Source organism: Dermacentor silvarum, chromosome 10 (assembly GCF_013339745.2).
Source record: "Dermacentor silvarum isolate Dsil-2018 chromosome 10, BIME_Dsil_1.4, whole genome shotgun sequence".
Taxonomy (NCBI): Eukaryota; Metazoa; Arthropoda; class Arachnida; order Ixodida; family Ixodidae; genus Dermacentor; species Dermacentor silvarum.
In genome coordinates this window covers 101130556-101156082 of record NC_051163.1, presented here as the reverse complement: position 1 = coordinate 101156082, position 25527 = coordinate 101130556, and the positions used below count along the sequence as shown (strand labels likewise).

General features: G+C 48.1%; 1 protein-coding gene across 1 annotated transcript; it reads left to right on the top strand.

Annotated features, from left to right (window-relative positions):
• Positions 1–841: 841 nt before the first annotated feature.
• LOC125941078 (histone-lysine N-methyltransferase met-2-like) lies at positions 842–24022 on the top strand. Its single transcript, XM_049658006.1, has 3 exons — positions 842–979; positions 1030–1172; positions 23780–24022. The coding sequence occupies exons 1-3, from the start codon at positions 842–844 to the stop codon at positions 23997–23999; spliced, it is 501 nt and encodes a 166-aa protein (XP_049513963.1). The 3' UTR covers positions 24000–24022.
• Positions 24023–25527: the final 1505 nt, after the last annotated feature.

Here is a 25527-nt window from a genome sequence, read left to right as displayed (position 1 = left end):
GGCGCTGAGCCCTACGTGATCTGCAAATGTATATGCGTGCGGCTTTTTGTGCTGCGAGTTATTGCGAGTTTGTGCCTTCCTTGGAGAGAGCAATACTGTAAAGAATGGTTTGCGAAAAACAAGCTGAAGACTTGCTTATGGGTCTTATCATTTGATTACTTCCAGGGAACTGGATACCTCATCTAAGGTCCTGGCCAAGCGCGTTTTCCACTGGGTGTCTTTTACAAGGCACACATCATCGAGGTTAAGGACACCGACGACGCTGCCTCCGAGCCGATGTATCGGGTCAAGTTCAATACTCCCAAGGCGAGGGTTCGCAACCTCAGGTGGTACCACAGGAATGAAATGGAGTACGCCGAGCGAGCCACTGCCATTCTGCCTGTGGGAACACGAGTAGTGGCAACTTTCTCAGACGAGTCAATGTACATTCGGCAGTCATTATATGCGGGAGTCATCCCAGAGCAGCCGAAATCCTTGAACCGGTACCGGTACCTTGTGTTCTTTGATGGTGGCTACGCACAGTACGGGGATATCACCAAGGTGTCTGTGATGTGTGGTTCCTCTCGGGACATGTGGGAGGACATGCACTGGGATATGCGTGACTGTGCGTAGCTGCCTTGAGAAGTACTTGGAGACACCGATGCTCTGGATGTACAACCGCAACAAAGTCTTGACCGAGTGGAATGGCAGCTGGTGGAAAGCGCGAGTGCTCACGGTTGATTCTATTTTGGTTGAGGTATTGTGCAAGGCAGACAACCACACCAAGTGGATCTACCGTGGCTCGACGAGGTTTGCGCCGCTCAACCTCGAAGTGCAGAACACGGCTGCCGCAGGGGGCTGCATGCCCCGCCACAATCTGGTGCCAGTCACAGACGAGCAGCATGTAGAGGACGAGCCAGCCAAGGGCAGTGATGGCATTAATAGCAGAGAGGACTCTGCTAAGGTGTCAGCGTGCAAGTCGACCACCCATGACCACAAGGTCGGTGAGGAGGACGATGCCACGGAATGCACTTGGTATGCAACTCTCAGGCTGGCACCCGAGAGTTGCATCTAAGGACGGCAGTGTGTACAAGGCACACCAGTGTGCACCAGGACTGCCTTATGAAAGGTGATCCAGATGCCTACTTCGGAAAGAATCTCCTCTCCATTCCGTGCTTGCTTGGCTGGAAAAGGTGCGTGTCCCTAATATCTGAGCGAGTGCTCTTTAGTTGCCGTATTTGCATGATTATATTGCAAGTTCCTTTTTCTTCATAATTTCTCATGTAAAACATGAGCCTTACGTTATTATTGGGGATCGCACTCAGGCACAGTGGATATACACATATGCAAGCTTGGTAGGTTTGCCACCTTGGCCAAGCAAAAAAGAGAAAGTGACACCAAAGTGTGTGTGGAGGGGGGGGGGGCAACATATCAGTGCTCTGGTTTGTATGAATGCCCGAGAGAGTGTTTGCGATGGAGCCTGTTGACCTTTTTCGCGACGCAGCCGTGGGCGCTGCCATGTTTAATCACATTGTCACGCGTCCACTGCTTGCCTCAACTGCCTCCGTTGCCTCCTTGTTTACAATGGAAGTGTATGACGCCGGCGCGGCTTAGAAAACCTCTGTTTTCGGAGATATCGTAGACGGTGACTAGGTGGACGACACAAAGCTTTGATCACAGACAGCTTCAGAGAACATGCAAAAGAGATTTCAGAGCTGATTAAGCTATGCCCAAACGGCGCAAGCAGCGCATATGGTGCTTGTTTTAAAAGCAGGTCTATATATGTATTCCAAACTATCCAAACATTCCGCTCATGAATTCAGTCAGGATTAGTGTGTTTTCCTCTTTGTTCTTTGGCAAATATTTCGAAGCAGTCAGTTTCTGACTCAGTGAAGTTCCTCGGTGCGGCCACTATCTGAATATTTTCTGCCTAATCGCTCGCGGGTGTGCTCAGTTCTGATAGATTTGTTCTTGCTGCGCACAAAGCTTGAAATGTAGCTGTTTTGTACATTGTAATACCTTGTAGCAAATATATATTACAGCTAGTAACTCGCTTATTCTTGTGGACCGACACGAAACATTCAGCTTCGACCATTCATGCGCCATCGGTGTAGTCCGTCATTTATTGTGCATATACAGTGCGCATATATTCAAGTGTGCGCCCATTCACTTATTCTTGATACGTCGGCGATAGAGTGGGCTTAAGTTTTCCTGCCATTTGGGACAGATGTGTATAGATAACATCTGCGAGAGGCACTACTCTCTTTGTCATTGTTTAACGTGTGGTACTCACTCTTGCCGACGTTCTGGGGATGAAGCCCTTTCTTTGAAGGTTAGCGATACAAGGCGGGCGGATGAGCAAATTTTTGTATCCTCAAGGAAAGCTGTACATGTCAAAGTGCCAGTAACACGTTCTGACAGTTGCAGCAGCAGTCTGCGAACTTGGTCACACAGATTGATTCCATTCCTTAACATGCCAGTCACTATTTTTGCAGCCAACTACTGCACACGTCTTCAATCCACATGATTTAATCTAGCATAATTGAAGCACAGTGTGTTAGCGAAAACTCGGTTGCATTTCTGACAGCTAATCGCACAGAAGCAAGGTAGAAGCGGTAATGGTTTCGTTATCGTGCGCGGTCGCTGAGGAGACGTATGGCGCGCCGCCGTGAGCGCCATCTTGTTTCTCTAAAACAAACTGCTCCGCGAAAAGGGTCAATAATGCCCCAATTTATAAAGAACTGCAAAACCGGCAAATGATATGCTGTGGTGCAGGTTGAGCAGGCAGTCAGCGCCGAAAAATAGACTCCAGCAAGATGGAAACCTCATTGCACACATGCACACAAACTTTTTATGCACTGGATCTTGGGCTGCCAAGCTGATAACGTACGGGAGGTAGCCAACTTTAGGACTTCAACAGTGTTTTCACAAGTTTACTTCCCCACATACCTTGGGTGCAATGTGGTGCAGCATGGTGCCGTAGTGGCAATAGTCACTGGCAACCAAGAGGAGCTGAGCGGAGATGATGTAGAGTTTTAATTCAAAGCACGTAGGCACTGATTTGAAAAACTACCCGCTGTGGTGGCCTAGTGGCTTTGGCTTGTGCTGGTAAGCCCGAGGGCGTGGGATGAGATCCCTGCCACGGCAGCCGCTTTTCGTTGGGGGTGAAATGGGAAAATGCCAACATACCATGCATTGAGTGCATGCCAAAGAACCCCAGGTGGCCAAATCATTCGAGAGCTCCCCACTTGGGCATGCCTCGTAATCATATCGTGGTTTTAGCATACATAACCCCAGAATTTAATTGAAAAATGTTGCATGACACTTGAGTCTTTCTCTTAGTTTTTCTGAGCTCATGGTTGAACCTGTGTGCAAATGGCAGATTGCATTATGATTCTAATAATATTTCATTTCCAATTTTTGTAGGCTAAGAACTCGGCTTTGCTTTATATTTGTGGTCTTATTCATATAAGTAAAACAGTTTTCGCATGCCATGAAATTTCAAGTTACATCGATAAAACAGTCACGTCTTGCAATTTTATCACTGCTTGTACACTGCACATGTAATTGAATATCCACACCTTTAAACTAGAGGTGTCCAAATGTTCCAATATTTTGAATACGAATCAAATAATATTTGCTATTCAATTTCTATTTGATTTGACAATTCACTATTCGAAATTGTCTTATGTTTGTTTCTTTAAAATATTTAAGGGATAGCACACATTAGAGACTTAGAGAAGAAAAAAAATAATTGAAATGAGGCCGCTGGTGCACATGCCACCAGCTCCTGAACAAAATGTCTACTCAAACATTGTATTTCGCAGGCTTTCTTTAAAGGCAATTACAAGACGCTCCATCAATGGTACTTAATTGCAAACACTTCAGTCAGCCATTTTTAAATGTGTTCTACAACTTTCGTATTGGCACTTTCTTGGTGAAGCCAATATTTAAAAAGTGATGCAAATAGTTTATGCTAATTAATTGACCTTGCAAAACAGAAAAACTACAGACTAGGACACGTGATCCTCAACACCACTGAGTTGGTTTGAGCCTCCTAGCACACTCGGTCGTTTTTAAAACATTGGCTACCTTTAGCTGGGACACCATGTATACTATGTCTTTGTCATGAGAGCAAGTGACATGCTGTGGCTACTAGTGGCCAAAACATGCCACTCTGCTCAACTGGTTGTAGACACGTTCAGATCTCCAGCACCTTCCATGTAGTAATTAGTTAATATTTTGTGACTTAAAGGTATGAGGCTTAATGTTGCACGGAATCATGTGATGCATACCCATATCTTTCATATGTGCTGCATTATTTTCTCGCCTCAAATCTAGCAGCGAAAAAAAGCCTCTGTAGCGGTCGTAGCGATGCCTACCTTGTGTGAAACAGAACACAGCCGGACATGTCCGAGGCAGTTCTAGTGAATAAGTGTCTAAATGATTAAAACCTGTCCACTATACTTAAGCTAGGCTGATTACATTAGAGAGATGTGGCACTGGCTCCTCAAATAATGACGTGAACCTATCGGGGGCGCATAATTTTTTTTGAAAAATTATATTGCTATTTTTTCCTTTTTAATAGTACGAAATGCTTCAAAAACTGTTTTTAAGCGCAAAGATCTCTGGAAACCTTGTATGGAAAAGAATAAGTGTTTTTGTTCACTGATGCTATATGACCAGCTGTTTTAGAGCTCTCAAAACACGCCACTCTCCATGGGGCTTTCTCACATCACCTACAGCATATTCTGATTCTCTGCAAATGTTCTTCCTGTTTGTTTTTCTTTTATACATAGTAGACACAATAATTAGGTCACTGTACTCCATCTCATTAGTCGTTAGCAGCGCTGTGGAAGCTGCAGCATTCCTTAGCCAATAAAAAGGCCGAATGCTTATCGAGTCGAGATGTCTTCATTCGCGCGGCGTCGTTACCTCAGCGGTTGTTGAATTTGTGGTATGCGATGTGCATGTGCAAAGGTCCTAACATGTGACGTATCGCTGTAACGTATCAATCACTAAGCTAAATCATAACTCCCTAATCTCACCAGTAATCGGACGGTTGCGCCCCGAACTATATTCCGCTGTGCAAGGGTATTGCCTGTGTGCGCCTCGTACCTTCAGAAGCGATGCAAACAACTTGTGAGATGGAGTATAGCTGCCACTGAGTGTGAAAAACCCTTTTCAGTAAAAGTGCTCGATAAAGCAGCAGTAGGAAAAATACCCTTTGACAGCCTCTTTTCGTCAAGTGCCATTCAGCAAGTAGTGAAATACCCATGACAAGGTGAGCTTGTCGTAACCCAAAAAGTGGCAGTCGCTTGTGATCAGCTGAGGTCGTCCGATCGGATCCCTGAAGGGGTTAGGAAAAGCTAGGGCTATAGATGGCCACTTATGCCATCATCTCTGTCTTGATGGCATGGCTATTATAATATATAAATTTTTTCTGTCACAGGCACATTGTGAAGCAGAGCAAGAAAAGCAAGTGGAGAGTTGTCTACATTGCACCTTGCACGAGGCAGTTGAGAGACATCACCGAAGTTGCTGACTATTTGAACCTCTGCAAGCCACTCCTGACTGTTGATCTCTTCTGCTTTGACAGCCTTGTCAATGTTTTCTGTGAATTTGTGCCTGAGACGGTGAAGACCTTTGTTAAAGACATCGCCTATGGCTAGGAGCAGGTACGTTTCCATCACCCTTGTCATCGACTATAGCTGATAATTTATAGTGAAGAAGTTGAATGGTGTAGGAAGTGTATCGATTTGCAAAACAGATGCATTGTTCAATTTTCAAAACCAGCTACTTCAGCAACCAGACTGCATTGCAGTGCTGTCACACAACACAATTCTTGCAGTCAGTTTTGGACTCGGTTTTTGCTTATAGTGAGGTGCATTCACTCGGTGCATCACTGCAAGTGACAACCGCATCCATTAGAAATATGCTGTAAAGCAGCGCTGCTGTACAATTTAGGAGTTGTTTCAGTGGTTGTCTAAATGGCTGTCGCGGCAGACGCTTGTCCAAGCTATTTGACTGCTTTATCCTGGTTGCATTCTGCTGAAAAAATTTTTCAAAAACATTTCATAATAGCAGAGTTGGAAACAAGTGAAGTGTTGCAAGGTGATGGTTCAAGGAAGCGAGCTACCCTCTCTGTAGCAAAAGCTCTCTGCCTTGACCAGCACCCACGATAATAATTCGTCCCTTCTTCTTCCACGTCAGACCAGAGAGCCCGCTTCACAATTACGTCACAAGCCCTGCTTTATTTTAGAGTGCAGCTCCTAGGTGGCCGTTCCTGCGAGTGTCAGTGGCATCCCTCGGCCTAACCGAGCAAACGAACGTAGCAATAAATGAAAGAGCGTACGCGGGCTGCAGCGGGGTAATAAAAGACGGCGATAGCAAAGAGAGCGCGAGGAGAAGGGTGCAGCAGAAGCATGAGGCAGAGAAGTAGGGTATGGCGAAAGCGTGAGAAAAAAAAGCCTAGTTCCTTGCAAGACAGCCTCTGTGGCGACGACCGCTACGAGATGTGCCAGAGTAGCGCACCGTCTGTTCACTGATTGCATGCGGCAAGTGCGCCCACCGATACCATATAAAGAAAGAAAAGCGCTGCATGAGAGGAGGTCTATCTCCAGTGGCTGCTGTGAATTGCGCCCACGAGTTACCCACATGCTGCCTCTTGTAATCTCCCAATTAGCGAGGCAGTCGTGCCACACTTGGCTCCGTTTGCAATGTGCGGCACGAGACATTGTCCGCGCCAGCCAATATATCGCGAAATGAAAACACGTATAGAGCGGCACTCAAATTTTGCGTTGGGGAGTAGTGTAATCGGTGAATTCTTTTTCTTTCGTGTGCTTTGCATTTCATGAGAAACCCTAGCGAATGCACCCAGATCTCTGATGATCTGTAGCATGGTAGGTGAGACCTGCGACACTGTCCAAGTAAGCAAAGAGATTAGCTGCTCTAAGAAAAAGGATGTGCAGGCTTTAATTTAGATTTTCAGCTGTCTTTACAGTGCGCGTAGGTGTAATGTTTTACTTCTACTCTGCCAACAACCACGCTCGTCCGCACCGTCTCTCCACACGGCTCTGACCTTTATGCACTGTGCATTCGCCGCTCAGTTTCTGTTGAAGCGATAGACCGCACGTACCTTCGCCCACTGCAGCGTATGGGCTTGCTGCCAGCGTTTTGACAGTCGTCTGCAGTCATTCAGTGTGATCTATTCATGTTCGTTTGTGCGCGCTCACACCACGCTTGTTCATTCAGTTAGTAATAGTCGGGCCACATTTTCCAACGCACGCTACACATGCAATGCTGCCCGGATCGGCAGTGCAGCGCTACAGGTGTGTCCCTTCGCACGCGCTGCCACGGGAAGCGCTTCTCATCAACACCACTGTTTCACAGGCGCCTTCTCGTGGTCATCCAGGCTCTCTTCATGTCGGTCTACTTACGGCGCAGCACACCTGCTTACTTAATCAGCTCATGTTTACTACAATTTATATTGCTACCAAAGCCGCTCACCTTACATCGTATGACATTGCTGTGTTGCTATCGCATTCATTGCTTCGCCCTTAGGGCGAAACTGTGACATTTTTTTTTCAACATCAAGTAGTTGCTTTTTAGTACAATATGATTCGACACCAGCAATAAAAAAACCGGGCACTTTTGGTTAGGAAACTTAAAAAAAAAAAACTGTCAGCCATTCCACTGTGGTGGAGATGGAAGACCAGCGTAGCTGTACTATGGTGGGAATTATGTATTTCCAATTATAACTAGTTGTGATGTGATGGTGTAATTGGTTATTCGAACTATTAAAGAATGAGAAATAAATATGATCCGGTGGTTTTCATTTGTTTAGGGACCACAGGGACCAAGGCCTTATGGTCGCTACGGCACACCGCCATATATGTTGTACGGTAAAGGTTGGCACTTTCTTCATAAACACGTCACCAACGCCACGCGCGTGATGCGGGCAAAACGCCGCCGCCGCCGACAACAGTTGTGCACGTTGTTTGTGTAACCGCACACAACCACTGTCAAAGCGCTGGCTACATGACGAATGGCTAAACGCTGTTGTCGACACTGTTTGGGGAGCGGCGGGCGAGAGCTCAGAGAGTTGGCGGCAGAGGCCAGCAGGGCTAGAGAGCTTACATGCAACGCTGTTTTAAAACAGCATTGCATGTACTGTACAATGCGGAATATAGGTCGAACCCCCTTACCTTGAAGCAAAAAAGTTGACAAAGATTATTAGGCACAAAACTTCCGTTTTATTCATGGTACCGTCAACGTGTACCGCCACTACTCATTCGTTCGAGTTGTCCGCACTCTCGTCCGAAGACGACTGCTTTCACTAGATGCGTCCCACATGTCGTCCTCGGTGCCGTCCAAAGAGTTGCTGATGCAGCATTTCTTGAATGGCCGCACCACCATATCGTCAGGCAGCGAGCGCCAAGCCTGCGACACCCATGTGGCCACAGTGGCAAGGGGCGGCCTGCGCAGCCAGCCTGGTTGGGGTCTTTGGGTTGTTGCCGGCCATCCACTGATAATACAGTTCACAAACCCGGTCCTTAAAGGGCTTGTTGAGCACGACGTCGAGTGGCTGAACAGTTGAGGTCATGCCTCCCGTAATGATGGCGAGCTCTGCCCTCCCGTCGTGGAGTGCCTGCTTCACACCTGCGGTCAAGTGCCCGGGAAACGCATCCAAAACGAGCATGCTCCGACGCCGCACAAGTGCGCCGGGCCGCCGATTCCATACCGTCTGTATTCAGTTGGCCATGAGGGCATCATCCATATATCCCTTTTTTGTTCACACGAACGACGTCGCGCGGGAATGCCTCTTCCGGCAACAACTTCCTCTTAGATTATAAATGGGGACAGGTTTCTGTCGTCAGCAGTGCAGGCAAGCATCACTGTGAAGCGCGAATGCTTGTTCCCCATCGAACGCATTTTCATTTCCTTCGCGCCACGTTCACACACTGTGGTGGACGACGGCATGTCGAACCACACTGGCGTTTTATTGGCGTTGCCTATCTGTCCAAGCAGGTAGCCATGCTGCTGCCGGAGACGGATGACATAGCGCTGGAATTCGACCAGCTTGTCCTCGTATGCCTCCGGCAGCTTCTGACAGGTAGATGTGTGCCGGCGAAGTGCGAACCCTTTGCGTCGCATGAAGCGGCGAACCCAGTAGATGGAGCCCTTGAACTGCTCTCGTGTTAGGCCTGATTCAAGGGCAAGCTCGATCGCTTTGATGCGGATCAATTCCAATGTTACTGGCGATGATCTGGCGCAATGAGCGCGGACGAAGTCCACCACCTTATATTCCAAGTTCAGGATGCACCGCGCGGTGCCCGCGAAGGGAAGGCTACCGAGCGTTGCACGCAGACAACTTGTCTTTTTGCGACCGCTAACATCGGACGCATTTTTCGGAAAAGCTGAAGTGCCGCTGCGCATACATGTTCCCGTTGACTTCTGCGTATTCAATCACTTTCATCTTAAACGCCGCGGCGAACTGACGTCGAGTACGAGTACTCATTCTGCAAGTGGCGCGAAATCAATTCCAAGAACGATAGCTGCATAAAAAGAGAAGATGGCATCGGTCGAACAGCGTCGGGCATGGGCATCGGTCAAGATGGAGGCGATAATGATGCGGATGCCAAAAGGTCCGCGGCTCCCACATGTTGCCAGGCGACAATTGAGATTGTGCCAAGGACCGATATATACCGTATACACTCGTGTAAGGGCCGCACATTTTTTCTGCGATTTTGATGCGGTGCGGCCCTTCCACGGAAGTGTGAAACTTTTGTTCAATTTTCGGTCCATGTATGGAAAAACCTATTTAATAGTGCCATATATACCTAACGATGGGATATCTGGCGTCTAGCTACGGACATCCTCGCCAGATGTCTTCATCGGTATCGCTGCTCGGGTCATCCGCACGTTCATGTATCCAATCGTCCTCAGTGCCGTCCATGGCATTGGAAATCCCAGTGACCTTAAAACTCTTTACAAGAATGTCTGTGGACACGGCCCGCCACACATTTAAAATCCAAGAGCAGACCAGCTGATGTAATGCCCTCCTTAGTCGTCCGGACGGCGTTTTCTCGTGGGGGCCCGCTTCCATCCATTCAGAGTACTGGCGTCTGAATTTTGCCTTAAACGGCCTATTAATAGATGCATCCAGTGGTTACACCATGCTTGTTAAACCGCCAGGGATGACCGCCAGATGCGTACAAATTTCTGCAAGACGAACCTTATTTTTTATATTGAGCGTTCATCCAATTTTCGATATCATGACTGCTCTGTATTTGTTTTTGCCCCCCCCCCCCCCGTTATGTAATACACCAAAAGGGGCTTTTAAGAGATATTCTTGTAGTCTAAGGCCGACGGCGTTGAGACGACGGCGATCGCACAGAGGAGTGGATCTCAGGGGCATCGGAAGTAGGGTACAGACCGCAAGGTGAATAACGGCGAGCGTCGGTGTATGGGCAAAGAGCAGGGAATGAGCTCCAGTATGGCAGCATCCAGGAGGCGGGGCAGTGGCGGGATACATGACAAACTCGGTGGTAGAGGAAGCATATCGGTTTGTCGTCTGGTGTTCACCATTCAGCAGGATTGCGTGGTCTGAGAGCAAAATACTGGTCATTGCAGGTTCTGGCCATGGGAATGGGTGCCGAATCAGGTCGGGAGATGGAGCAGGTGGTAGGGATGCCAAGGTTTGCAATTTCTTGCCGTGCAATTGCTTGAATAACGGAAATAGTGGGGGCCACTTGGTCAAAGGTACCGTCAAGGGGTCGTGGGTAAAGTGGGGCCGGACTCGCCGCTTCAATCTCTCGGCGAACGATACGTGTGACGTTCTCTTGAAATGGCCGCGTGGTGGAAGAGTGGAGCAAGAGGACATGGCAGGTGTGTTTGGGAGCCGAAAAACTGGGACGACTTTGGCTACCTCGAAGTGGCGGCATTCTTTGACGATGGCGTCTACAGTAGAAACGTCGTTATAGACAAGCAAATCAAATGCATCGTCTGTGATTCCTTTTAGGATATGGCCCACCTTGTCAGCCTCGGTCATGTGCTCGTTGACTTTCTGGCAAAGCGCGAGCACTTCCTGTATGTAGGAGACGTACGATTCAGTCGACGACTGGAGATGGGTGGCAAGCTCTTTTCACGCAGCCTGTTGGCGACCTGACGGGTTGCCAAATAGGTTGCAAAGCATCTCTTTGAAAATGTCGATTCAAAGAGAGGCTTCATGGGTCGGCTCGGCCTCATGGGTGTGAAACCAGACACGCGGTGTCCCATCCAGATAAGAGATCACATTGGCAAGCATAATAGTAGGGTCCCAGTAGTGGCTTTGGCTAACACGCTCCTACATGCTGAACCAGTCGTCGACGTCAATGCCATTTTGGGCGGAGAATGTCCCAGGGTCACGGAGACTGGGAACTGTAATCTACGTTGTGGTTAGGGCCGTAGGTGTAGGTGGCGAATGGGTGGTTCCATCGAAAGCCATGGCTGAGAAGACAATGCGGCTGCTTCGGAGCTCCGTAGCGAGGACAGGGAACATTCCACCTCCACCACAATGTTACGCGAAGGACGAGTCAATTAAACGAGCAACTATGTACAGATTATATTTACAACAGCAGTTGCAGCGTGAGCCCAGTTCATTCTTCCTCCTCTTTTCTTGAGTGATGGCGCCCGCGCGCCGTGTACAAACAACCAAATACATTACGCGTGTAGCAATATTATACTTATCGCGGATGTTCCAAAGGTCATCTCTTGTGACAAGTTTCATCCGACTGCTAGCTGCACTTGTGCCTGCCTTGATTTTTTGCAAAATGGTCTTCGGTGGCACTCGTTCTGCTAGTCTACCTGAAAATTGTAAAAAGCAGCTCATCAGCAACTAAGGAGGTTTCACATCTCTGTTTTTAATTTACACAGACATCCTACTCTCTTTTTACTACACCTGGGAGGTCTGGACTGCCCCACGGCAGGAGCTGCACCTTACATATATGCCCACTGGTGGTGGGCATAGTGTGAGCTGCACCTACTGGTATGCACCTACTGCTTTGCCCACATCAGACAGATCAATAGGTCCAGACAGATATACTCATCACTAATACCGGGGACTCGGGTAGACTCTTAACAGCGGGGACTTGCTATCATTAAAAAGCAGTTTCTCTCGTTCTCTATTCTCTACTGTATTTTTTGTTGCTATGCAGCAGAATTTCATCAATACTTTTTTTTTACTAATCACTTAGTAATGCAGGCTGCTGACCTATTGAATATGAGCTATGAACATGTACTTTGTTGCTAAAATGCCTTTGCGTGCTAGGTTTGATGTAGCTTGAACAGGGCTGTCTTTACAAAAACCAAAGGATAGTATCAGCACATGCCTTAAACACGGTGCTATTTAGACGAATTCCGTGTCATAAGGGAACAGACAGAAGGCTTGTTAATTAGTGTCATAATCTAAACGTGCATATACTGTGTCCCAGCTAACAATAATCAAGCCGTTCAATGAAAAATTTCAAGAATAAAACACGATTTTAAGACCTACGATGTTCGGTCATCAGACCTCTGACGACTGAACATTGTAAATACAGTAGAACCCCGCTGATACGTTTTTCACGGGACCGTAAAAAAAAATTAAAAAACGTAAGAGCCGTTAAAGGCAAGAGCCGAGAAATAGGAAAAATTGAGAAATGAGAGTAGTGTTCAACCGCACACAATATTGTAATTCTTACATGTGAAAAAAAAGTTCTAGTTTCGCCCGAAAGCCGAAGCATCAGACAGCTTCTCAATGTAAGGATAGTAGTTTTATCGTCCGTATAAACTTGTAAACATTCGCTTATTAACTATATTAACAAGCATGGTGTCAGTGCCCACAGGCAAACGTGAACACATCACACTCGAAAAGCGCAGATGCGCACTGTCCAACGCTGGCGTGATGAAGTGCCGCTGCAGCAGCTAGCGAAGTGACCTTCGTGCTGTTGTCTATCGCTTCAACGCAAACTGAGCGCCGAGAACATGCAGCAAGCACAAAGCTACGAGCCGCCGACGCACCTACACCGCCTAGACTCGGCCCCCAACACAGATCGCTTTCAAGATATGGCCCGCGCGCCGCCGCGCAGTGCACAGTTGATGCCAGAGTAGGGTGGCTAGCCAGAGTACAACGCCGCCTTCTATCCCTCCCTCCCCCCTCGCTCCCTAACTGTTTTTCATGCGCGCTTGAGATTTAGACCCGGTCGTCGGCTCCCCTCGCACGCTTTCACTCGCACATACGGCGCGCGGCAACGGCGTTATCACCCTTGGACTTTATACATCTATGTGCCAAAACTAATTTTAGGGCCGCCACACGTTATGGACACCATCTTTAGATAGCAAATACGCATCTCAAAGCCATACTTTTGCTGGCGGAAACCGGAAATACGGCATAGGTGTTGACACGCCCCCGGCACTTTGGGTGGCCAATGCCATCGTCAAGCCACCAAGTCAAGCGACATGAAAAGTCAAAATGGCCACTCAGGCCCGCGCGGGGTGGCACTTTGCAATGTATGATGCGGGAACGGTCCCACAGTTGTGACGCAACAGCGGGGTTAACAATGCATTGGGTTCTATGGGAGCTGTGCCGGGACCGGCCGAAAACGACGTAACAGTCGGGAAAACGCAGCACCCGGGAACGTAACAGCGGGGTTCTACTGTATTATAATTGTATCTTTCACAATGTTCTGAAATATTTTTTGTCCGTTGAACAAGTCTGGCTAACATTAAAATGATCCCTGTTTTCAACCTGAAGTGCTTGCATATCACAGTTTTTTTATATCTGACAGACTAACAAATAAGTGTTTATTTTATAACAGTAATAAAAAGAAAATATGTCCACTAGCATGTTGAAGGTGTTGGCTAGTTGCCTAAATGGCATCGCACATGGTCCAAGGTAAATATACCTGGAGTGAAGCTTCCATAGAAGCCCATACGTTCAAAACATGGCAGTTCATCGGCGGTTCATGGGGCTTAGCGCCATCTGTGTGAGGGAACACTTTGGGCGGAAGAAAAAATAATTTGACGTCATATCCTTTAAAAACAGAAGTGACGTCATTTTGTTCTCAAAGGCGCGAAATTTGCTTTCATAGGTCTGCCATTGTAGCTGTATATTCAAATGCCCCGCCATTCGACTTGATAGGCATTTCGAGATTTCAGCGCGGAAAGCGATTCAGGAAAAGATCAGCTGTACGGGTGTCGCAATCGCATCGCTGCACAGAAGATACTTTCCTTGGAGGTTGATGGACGCTTTGAGCGTAAAGTGCTCGTCCTTTCGTCGGGCGCCAAGCCTGTCGGCCAGCGCTGTCCCACGAAAACAAACAATTATCTGGCCAGTCGCAACTCACTATTTTTGACTGAACAGGTTAAGAAACAATGAAACTGTTCTCGTCACCAAATTCAGAAAAACGTCGACAATCAAAGCAACACGAGAGTGGGGGCCGTATTGTAACAGTGAACTTTACGAGCGCGCCTTTCTGCCCACTTCAAGAGTTACATTGCATTGTCTGTCTTTCCAGGACAGGAAATTTGAAATAAAGGCAGTAGAAACATCAACACATGTATCTTGTAATTGCATTCCACTGATTCGTTACAGAGGGTACAAATTTAAACCTACGTTCCAAGGACTCTGATCCAAGCATCAAACAAGCAGCTTGCAGTGATTGCAGAAACTTTGATGGTATAACATGTATGGGTCGATTGCATTGCTTAAAGTTGTACGCACAACAGCTCGTTTTTTTTCCTATGAAAAACTTCTTTGTAAAATATAGAGTAGCATGTTGTGGTTACAATCCTCTTGCTAGTACCTTTCTAGTACATTTACAGTGTGTGGCAGCAAATGCAGACAAATAAATGTTGTGACATTTGTTGCCGCAAACTTTTTTTTTCTCTGACACAATACTCATTCAAAAAATAAATAGTTTTTTTTTTGTGCCAAAACCACCATCGATTATGAGGCGCACCATAGAGGGGGACTCCGGAATAATTTGGACCACCTGGGGTTCTTTAACGTGCATCTAAATCTGAGTACACGGGTAATTAAAGGGAAACTGAGACATCCACCCAAATGTAGCAATTGCTACAATGGAAACCCAACCGGGTTCCTCGAAAGAAAGCCTCGCAGTTGAAGAAAAATTTGTCCTGGTCCGGGACTCGAACCCGGGACCACCGCCTTTCCGGGGCAGCCGCTCTACAATCTGAGCTAACCAGGCGGCTAGCAGATGGCAGGGTGAAGTCGAATTTGTCGACAACTCGAAGCAAAGGCAAGTGTATGACGTAATAGTTCAGCGGAAATCCGCTAGGTGGAGATAAGTAATTAAAGGGAAACTGAGACATCCACCCAAATGTAGCAATTGCTACAATGGAAACCCAACCGGGTTCCTCGAAAGAAAGCCTCTCAGTTGAAGAAAAATTCATCCTGGTCCTGGACTCGAACCTGGGACCACCGCCTTTCCAGGGCATCCGCTCTACCATCTGAGCTAACCAGGCGGCTAGCAGATGGCAGGGCGAAGTCGAATTTGTCGACAACTCGAAGCAAAGGCAAGTGCATGACGTAATAGTTCAGTGGAAATCCGCTAGGTGGAATTAAGTAAATAAAGGGAAACTGAGACATCCACCCAAATGTAGCAATTGCTACAATGGAAACCCAACCGGGCTCCTCGAAAGAAAGCCTCGCAGTTGAAGAAAAATTCATCCTGGTCCGGGACTCGAACCCGGGACCACCGCCTTTCCGGGGCAGCCGCTCTACCGTCTGAGCTAACCAGGCGGCTAGCAGATGGCAGGGCGAAGTTGAATTTGTCGACCTGGTCCGGGTTCGAGTCCCAGACCACGACGAATTTTTCTTCAACTGCGAGGCTTTCTTTCGAGGAACCCGGTTGGGTTTCCATTGTAGCAATTGCTACATTTGGGTGGATGTCTCAGTTTCCCTTTAATTACTTTCTCCACCTAGCGGATTTCCGCTGAACTATTATGAGTACACGGGTGTTTGCTTATTTCGCCTTCATCGAAATTAATACGCAAGTACCGCATATTCATTTACACGGTTCTTGCATAAATGAATACATATAGAATGTTTATAGCACGTTGACTTATTACGTACGCTGGTACCAGACTTTAAAACACGAGGCCATAAAATACACTGTAATAAGCATTGCTCCCTCACGTGTGAGCTTTCCTAAAAGCTGTGTGCACATCGTGGACATGCCAATTTATTTCAGTCACTCACATTTTAAGGATGGTTAACTGTTTAAGTCTGGCGACGTCTACGTAAAATTCTGTACGCACTTTTTTTATTTATGACAAGTTACACAGAACTACATGCACACCCAATACTCGCGCCTGCTCGAGTCATTCCAGAAATAGCACATTGTGTCTAACAGGTTAGTGCAGATGGCGCAAGGACTACATGCCAAACATTATGCCTTATGGCAACTATAATTGAGCGAGGTTTCTTACCTTCCTACGTGTCAAACGTCAATGTCTCCACTTCCGCTTCGAAGTTATGCTCACTGTCTTGGTCCTGCCGCAAGTCACGAAGCGTTGCAAAAATGTTGGGACACAAATCGCATGCGAGGGTTCGTTTCTTACTGGGTATTTTTGCCTCCACCTGTACCAAATTCTGCAAAGCTGCTACTGTGTGAAGATTTCTTATGTGCTTTTATAAATTACTACGATTAGAAAAAATGTCGCAGTTTCGCCCGAAAGGCGAAGCATCACTTGCGATAGCAAATTGGTAGAGAGCTATTCTGAGTAGGGATAGTAGTTTTATCGGCTGCATTAACTTGGACACATTCGCTTTCTAACTTGTGGGGAGCACACGCTGCCACCTTCTCCCGCGGGCGCTCGCTCGTCGCTTGCGCACGGAGCGCATGCGGTGGTAGCCGGGCGGAATCTCATGCGCGCACAATGCGCGCAGCGGGAGCCAAGCGGACATGGGAGTAATGCACTTTGCCCTCTCGCGGTTCTCGCTCGCCTCTCGCGACGCGCGTGCCCGTGCGGGAAGAGGGAAAGTATCCGGCGGGCGAGGAGGACACTCCCCTCGCGGAAAGGTAAAAAGGTATAAAAGAGCGCGACCGAGAGACCCCCGGGCCTCTATGGCCTCGCTTGACCTACCTGCCCATACGGATTTACCCGCTGAAACCCGTGAGTGACCTCGTTTGCGTGACTACCACACGCGACGAGGCAAGCCTATTTACAGTAAAAGCTCGATGATACGATCACGGCTAATACGAATTTCCGGATGATACGAATTTTTCTGTGGTCCCGGCCGAGCCCCATTACTTTGCAACGTGCTAGAGAACGGTTGTTACGAATCGATTTTCAGCCTGCGTCGGTTGATACGAATAAACGCCGCCCCACCGACGGCCGCGAAAGAGAACAGCACGCAGTCACGCGCTTTCTCTCCTTCTCTTTTGGTGCGGAGGCGCGGCGCCGGACAGCGCGGACTCCGCGACTGGCCGCGAAGAGTTTGAAGCGGTGGCGCTTCAAGAAATAAATGCTTTTTACGTACATGTGCCTGAGTGAGTTCACCTCTGGCTCTTTAATTTAGCTACAGTCGAATCTCGTTAATTAGAACACGCTTATTTCGAACATACCGCGCACCGACAATGCTCTTTGCATCGCGCCAAATAATGCGGCGGCGCCTCCGAACGGCATTGCTCCGACACTGCCATAGAGCAAAAGCTCATGAGAGACCCCTCAATGTCGCGGCGGAAATTTCCCCCTCTCTCAAATGACAAGGTCGCCGTTTCTGCATCGCGCCGGAACAAGCGTGTACGTGCCGACTAGAGTGTTCTAGACAACCGTATTCTAGCACACACGAGTGCCGACGTCTCAGCCACGACGTCTCAGCCACGCCGATAAAATGGCAGTGAACCCTTCTCCTCTATTTTCTAGTCACATGTTGACCTTGCACACTGCGGCAGCAGCGCAGAGGGAAGCAGCGGTGGAGGCACAGTCGGGCCAACGAAACTACCACGCCCGCAAACGCTCGCTTCCCGATAACGGCAGAAAACGAAACTTCAGGGGGCGGCTAAAATAAGCTGGCGCCGGCACGGCGGCGGGCGCGCACTGAGATGTGCGCACGGAGTCGAAGGTGAGAGAGCTACGAGGGAGTTGAGAGAGGGAGGGCGAGGGGAGCCACCGAAGCGGCGGAGTTGACGCGGCCAAATCCGCTTCCCTGCCGCCCTCCTCCCTCACCTTCGACGGTCTCCGCGCGCACCCGTGTGCCGGCGCCGCCCGCTCGCGCCCTGAAGCTTCGTTTTCTGTTGTTATCGGGAAGCGACCATTAGCCGGCGCGGGCAGTTTCGTGGCCCGCGCTTGCTATGGGCTTGCGCGCCGCAATATTTCACGACTCGCACCGTTCGTGCATCGTGCTATGGTGCACGAATACTTCAAAAATACGTCATTTTAATTCGAACAAATTTTTGGGCCCCTTCGAGTTCGAATTATCGAGATTCGACAGTAGTTTTAATTGTGTTTCGATGATACGAATTTCGGCTAATACGAATATTTTTCGTGACCCCGTGAGATTCGTATCATCGAGCTTTTACTGTATTACCTATTAAGCAGAGCAGATTTCCCTCTGCAAGTGTGTTTTATTGCCCACAGCAATAAACGTTGAGTTGACTCGCTTGTTGCCTTATTCGCCCGAACCCTACGTAGCTGCGATTATACGCACTACGGGTTGGGGAAGACCCCCACATTTGGCGCTACCAACGTGGTTCGAATTCGGCAACACGGCAAGTCTTTTTCTGTTTTTAGGGCTGGGACTACTGAAGTTAAAGCAAACAATGGCGACGGGCTTGTCTGACTTTTCAGATTTGTTCATGTTGTCGGATGTCGCGGCAGATAATCAGAGGCCTAGTGCTAATGCGGCGGCAGCTTCCGAACAAACCGGTAGCTTTGATTTTGAGTGTTTCACGCGGAACAGTTGGGATCGCGGAAATGCCACATTGGCAGGGTTTAGGCCTGAAAGTGGGCCTAACACGCCGAACAGCTCGCCGCTTTGTCCCGCGGACTCAGGGGCACATATGCCTCTAAATAGTTCGACGCAAGCTGCGGATGCGTCCGAACCTTCGGGCGGTAGTATTCCGTCAAGCGAAATAATGCTGCAGAATGCGCTGCAAGTCATGCAGAGCTTAGCCGGCGCCCTGCAGAACACAATGCAGGCCCCGCCGCAGAGCGAGCGACCACGAATTAAGGTTGACATGCCTACCTATAGTGGGTACCACGATTGCACTAGTGCAAACGAGTACCTTGAGCGTCTGCAGTATTATCGGCAAGCAACAGGGCTTTCAGACGCCGAACTTCTCGCGTGCTTGGTCCCTGCTTCACTGACTGAACAGGCGGCTCGTTGGTTCCGACTGGCCGGACACAGAGCCCGCACGGTAGAAGAGTTCTGCGTGAACTTCCGTGAGGAATTTCTTCCGCCCAACTATGAGTGGCGTTTGAGGAGAGAGTTGGAGTTGTGTACCCAGCATCCGGACGAGTCCCTGCTGGAGTATGTTCAAGCGATGGACGAACTTTATCGTCTCGCGAGCGAGCCCTCTTGCCACCGACACTGAGAAGGTCGAGCGTGTCACACAGCAAGCGCACCCGACTTTCGCGGCCTACTTCAGGTAATGTAGGTTCAAAGACCTAAACGAGCTCGCTGCCGAAGCAAAGCGCATCCAAGGGGACATCCTCGCGGCACGAGCATACCGTCCGCCTCCACACGCCACGCTGTCACTCGAGCCTCGCTGCGCGTGGAACGTCGACGGGATCGCTTCACATTCCCCTACGGTCGACGCGTCGGCATCGTTCGCCGACGAGCAGGGCCAGCGTGGTTGGGAATGATCAGACCGCACCTTGGACTCGTACGCCTACGCGCTGAAAACAGCACAGCATAACGCGGCACGCAGTGCGCCGCGGCAGGAACTCGCGAGAACGTAGGAGCGGCACATGCCGACCGCCGAGCGTGGAAGCTACGGCCCTGCCGGACTGGAGCGACCGGCGCCCACGCCACCGAGGCTTCGGTAGCCGTTGCTACCAGTGCGGCGGACTGGGGCACATTGCCAGTGACTGCGCAAGCACGCCGGGCCAAGGTCGAGCATGTGATTCGGGAAACGGGCGAGGCTGCCGGTGATCCACCTTTGGTCCCGGGCGGCGATCTCGAACACAACCGGTGATTTTGATTTACTTGCGCCTTTGGCTTGTCGCGTAGGAGATGTCGCGGACTCGCAGGCGCCGTTTATCGAGCTAACGATAGCCCGAAAGAAGTTTGCCGCATTATTGGGTACTGGGGCAAGTGCTTCTTTATTTGGTGACGAAGTGTTACATCATCTCCGCGAGAACAATATCCGCTTAAGAGATAGTGACACCACTTTCTGCCTTGCTTCCGGCACAGCACAATCAAGAGGTGCAGCTAGGCTAGTTATTCGTTGGGAGAGACGAGTCGGGCGACAACGCCTCGTACATCTTCCCGGTCTGTCAGTGCCTGTTATTTTAGGGCGAGACTTTCTCGCCATGTCGAGCATTTTGATAGACATCGCCAGTGGAGGTTACCGACAGAACGGAACGGGTGCTTTGAAGCGTTTTGCAAAAGTGCCCTTGCCTGCGGAGACACGCCAGTGACAGTGTTGACAGTATTGTCATGGAAACAACAGAAAATCCCATTCTCCTTTATTGCACGCTCAAAAGGAAATTTATTGCAGAAACAAATATGCACGATGTACAGCTACTAAGTTCATAAATATTGTGAGAGTAACGAACAAGAACCTTGCACCTTGCACCATTGATATCTGGGTACTACGTGCCAAAAGCCGTAGGTCTATCTAGCACAGAACTTTCACAGCTAGAGCTCAGTGTTGTGGTAATCTTGCCAAATACAATGGACAACTGTTTGCCTCATTGCTGACTGAATAGCGGAGTGTGCAGACTGTACTCTGTCTCATACTTAGCTGGTACTGCTGCGAAAGTTATGCTGAAGCAATGCAGTCATAGAAATCTCGCTCCGTGCGTTTCACACTGCACTTGTTTTGGATCTGTCATGCTTTCTGTAGGAATAACTGCTTTATATATTACAACTACAATGTATGGACGTAAGGTTGCCACAAATGACATATTTGTTCACCTTGCTGCTTCCAGTATATGACATATACAGGGTGTCCCAGCTAAAAGTAGCCAATGTTTTTAAAACGACTGAGTGTGCTAGGAGGCTCAAACCAACTCAGTGGGGTAGAGGATCGCGTGTCGTAGTCTGCGGTATTTTTTCATTTTGCAAGGTCATTAATTAGCATAAACTAATTGCCTAACTTTATAAATATTGACTTCACCAAGAAAGTGCCAATACGAAAGTTGTCGATCACATTTAAGAATGGCTGACTGAAGTGTTTGCAATTAAATACCATTGATGGAGCGTCTTGTAATTGCCTTTAAAGAAAGCCCGCGAAATACAAAAACCGTGTGATAGCGCCATTATTTCAGTGCCACCAAACGACTGATCAGAAAAGGACATTGTTTGTAAGCCTTTTTTTGAGACTCGCTTGCGTGCCCTATCGCGATCGGGCGCACCGAGCGAGTGGCGGTGATGACAGTCTGTTGCGCTTCGACGTGACGTGGCATAAACATATCATTCGCTGCACTTGTGGAATGAAGCCCGAACACACAAGGCAAGGAGAAAAAAAAAAAGCTCGGGCTTGAGTAAATGTAGACCGCAGAACTGTTTAAACAAGAATAAAAATGCTGTTGTCATGTTCTTCTATTCATTCGCTATCATATCTTATTAGCGACAGTTGCTGGCGCTTACCTTGCGGCCACCGAATACGCCAAGCCTGTCCCGGAACCGCCGTACAGATATGCGGATTTCGTTTCTTGATTGGTCGCCTGGGAGTGCTGAAATAGTGGTGCTATCAACCCCTTGTTTTTGTATTTCGCAGGCTTTCTTTAAAGGCAATTACAAGACGCTCCATCAATGGTACTTAATTGCAAACACTTCAGTCAGCCATTTTTAAATGTGTTCTACAACTTTCGTATTGGCACTTTCTCGGTGAAGCCAATATTTAAAAAGTGATGCAATTAGTTTATGCTAATTAATTGACCTTGCAAAACGGAAAAAATACTACAGACTAGGACACGTGATCCTCAACACCACTGAGTTGGTTTGAGCCTCCTAGCACACTCGGTCGTTTTTAAAACATTGGCTACTTTTAGCTGGGACACCGTGTATACTATGTCTTTGTCATGAGAGCAAGTGGCATGCTGTGGCTACTAGTGGCCGAAACATGCCACTCTGCTCAATTGGTTGTAGACACGTTCAGATCTCCAGCACCTTCCATGTAGTAATTAGTTAATATTTTGTGACGTAAAGGTATGAGGCTTAATGTTGCACGGAATCATGTGATGCATACCCATATCTTTCGTATGTGCTGCATTATTTTCTGGCCTCAAATCTAGCAGCGAAAAAAGCCTCTCTAGCGGTCGTAGCGATGCCTACCTTGTGTGAAACAGAATATAGCCGGACTTGTCCGAGGCAGTTCTAGCGAATAAGTGTCTAAATGATTAAAACCTGTCCACTATACTTAACCTAGGCTGATTACATTAGACAGATGTGGCACTGGCTGCTCAAATAATGACATGAACCTATCGTGGGCCCATAATTTTTTTTGAAAAATGGTATTGCTATTTTTTCATTTTTAATAGTACGAAATGCTTCAAAAACATGTTTTTTAAGCGCAAAGATCTCTGGAAACCTTGTATGGAAAAGAATAAGTGTTTTTGTTCACTGATGCTATATGACCAGCTGTTTTAGAGCTCTCAAAACACGCCACTCTCCATGGGGCTTTCTCACATCACCTACAGCATATTCTGATTTTCTTGCAAATGTTCTTCCTGTTTCTTTTCCTTTTATACATAGTAGACACAATAATTAGGTCACTGTACTCCATCTCATTAGTCGTTGGCAGCGCTGTGGAAGCTGCAGCATGCCTTAGCCAATAAAAAGGCCGAATGCTTATCGAGTCGAGATGTCGAGACCCCGAACTATATTCTGCTGTGCAAGGGTATTCATCAAAAACGTTCGACCTCTCTTCCCGCCGGCGCTTCACAACCATTGCCGTGCCCGTCCGTTCTCTTTGAATATTTTTCGTCATTTTAAAGTGGCACATTCCCACTGGCAGATACCTATAGTTACCCAAGTTGGCATCAAACACTTTCATTGAAGACCTATACGCCTGTGTGCGCCTCGTACCTTCAGAAGCGATGCAAACAACTTGTGAGATGGAGTATAGCTGCCACTGAGTGTGAAAAACCCTTTTTAGTAAAAATGCTCGATAAAGCAGCTACTGCCATCTATGTTGAAGTAGGAAAAATACCCTTTGACAGCCTCTTTTCGTCAAGTGCCGTTCAGCAAGTAGTGAAATACCCATGACAAGGTGAGCTTGTCGTAACCCAAAAAGTGGCAGTCGCTTGTGATCAGCTGAGGTCGTCCGGATCCCTGAAGGGGTTAGGAAAAGCTAGGGCTATAGATGGCCATGACATGATACACGCCAGGAAGGTTCTTGAAGGTCTCCTCATCCACTGCCGTAATAAAGGCGCGGACAGAGTAGGCAGTGAAACAAGTTTCAAGAAGCAAGGCTGGCTGTTCCTTTGTGTAATTGAGCAACCCGCTTTGGGAGATGGGCTAAGGAAGGTTAAAAGCGGACTACTTAAGAATTGTATCCCCTCCCCACTTTATGGCCACTTATGCCATCATCTCTGTCTTGATGGCATGGCTATTAATATGTATAAATTTTTTCTGTCACAGGCACATTGTGAAGCAGAGCAAGAAAAGCAAGTGGAGAGTCGTCTACATTGCACCTTGCAGGAGGTGGTTAAGAGACATCACCGAAGTTGCTGACTATTTGAACCTCTGCAAGCCACTCCTGACTGTTGATCTCTTCCGCTTTGACAGCCTTGTCAATGTTTTCTGTGAATTTGTGCCTGAGACGGTGAAGACCTTTGTTGAAGACATCGCCTATGGCTAGGAGCAGGTACGTTTCCATCACCCTTGTCATCGACTATAGCTGATAATTTAGTGAAGCAGTTGAATGGTGTAGGAAGTGTATCGATTTGCAAAACGGATGCATTGTTCAATTTTCAAAACCAGCTACTTCAGCAACCAGACTGCATTGCAGTGCTGTCACACAACACAATTCTTGCAGTCAGTTTTGGACTCGGTTTTTGCTTATAGAGAGGTGCATTCACTCGGTGCATCACTGCAAGTGACAACCGCATCCATTAGAAATATGCTGTAAAGCAGCGCTGCTGTACAATTTAGGCATTGTTCCAGTGGTTGTCTAAATGGTCAGTCGCTGCAGACGCTTGTCCAAGCTGTGTGACTGCTTTATCTTGGTTGCATTCTGCTGAAAAAATTTTTCAAAAACATTTAATAATAGCAGAGTTGGAAACAAGTGAAGTGTTGCAAGGGGATGGTTCAAGGAAGCGAGCTACCCTCTCTGTAGCAAAAGCTCTCTGCCTTGACCAGCACCCACGATAATAATTTGTCCCTTCTTCTTCCACGTCAGACCAGACAGCCCGCTTCACAATTACGTCACAAGCCCTGCTTTATTTTAGAGTGCAGCTCCTAGGTGGCCGTTCCTGCGAGTGTCAGTGGCATCCCTCGGCCTAACCAAGCAAACGAACGTAGCAATAAATGAAAGAGCGTACGCGGGCTGCAGCGGGGTAATAAAAGACGGCGATAGCACAGAGAGCGCGAGGAGAAGGGTGCAGCGGAAGCATGAGGCAGAGAAGTATGGTATGGCGAAAGCGTGAGAAAAAAAAGCCTAGTTCCTTGCAAGACAGCCTCTGTGGCGACGACCGCTACGAGATGTGCCAGAGTAGCACACCGTCTGTTTACTGATTGCATGCGGCAAGCGCCTCCACCGATACCATATAAAGAAGCAAAATCGCTGCATGAGAGGAGGTCTATCTCCAGCGGCTGCTGTGAATTGCGCCCACGCGTTACCCACATGCTGCCTCTTGCAATCTCCCAATTAGCGAGGCAGTCGTGCCACACTTGGCTCCGTTTGCAATGTGCGGCACGAGACATTGTCCGCGCCAGCCAATTATCGCGAAATGAAAACACGTATAGAGCGGCACTCAAATTTTGCGTTGGGGAGTAGTGTAATCGGTGAATTCTTTTTCTTTCGTGTGCTTTGCATTTCATGAGAAACCCTAGCGAATGCACCCAGATCTCTGATGATCTGTAGCATGGTAGGTGAGACCTGCGACACTGTCCAAGTAAGCAAAGAGATTAGCTGCTCTAAGAAAAAGGATGTGCAGGCTTTAATTTAGATTTTCAGCTGTCTTTACAGTGTGCGTAGGTGTAATGTTTTGAAGTCACAATAGTCAGTGCATGATCTATGCACAGTGCTTGCTTGTCTGCAATTCCCGAACCCTTGCTCTTTAACCCCTTGGGTGTTTCGGACGAGCACGACTCGTCCTAGCCAAAGCGTCCTCCAACTGTTTTCTCGTCCGACCAGAATAGGCTCTCCTCTTGACTGTTCAGGCTGA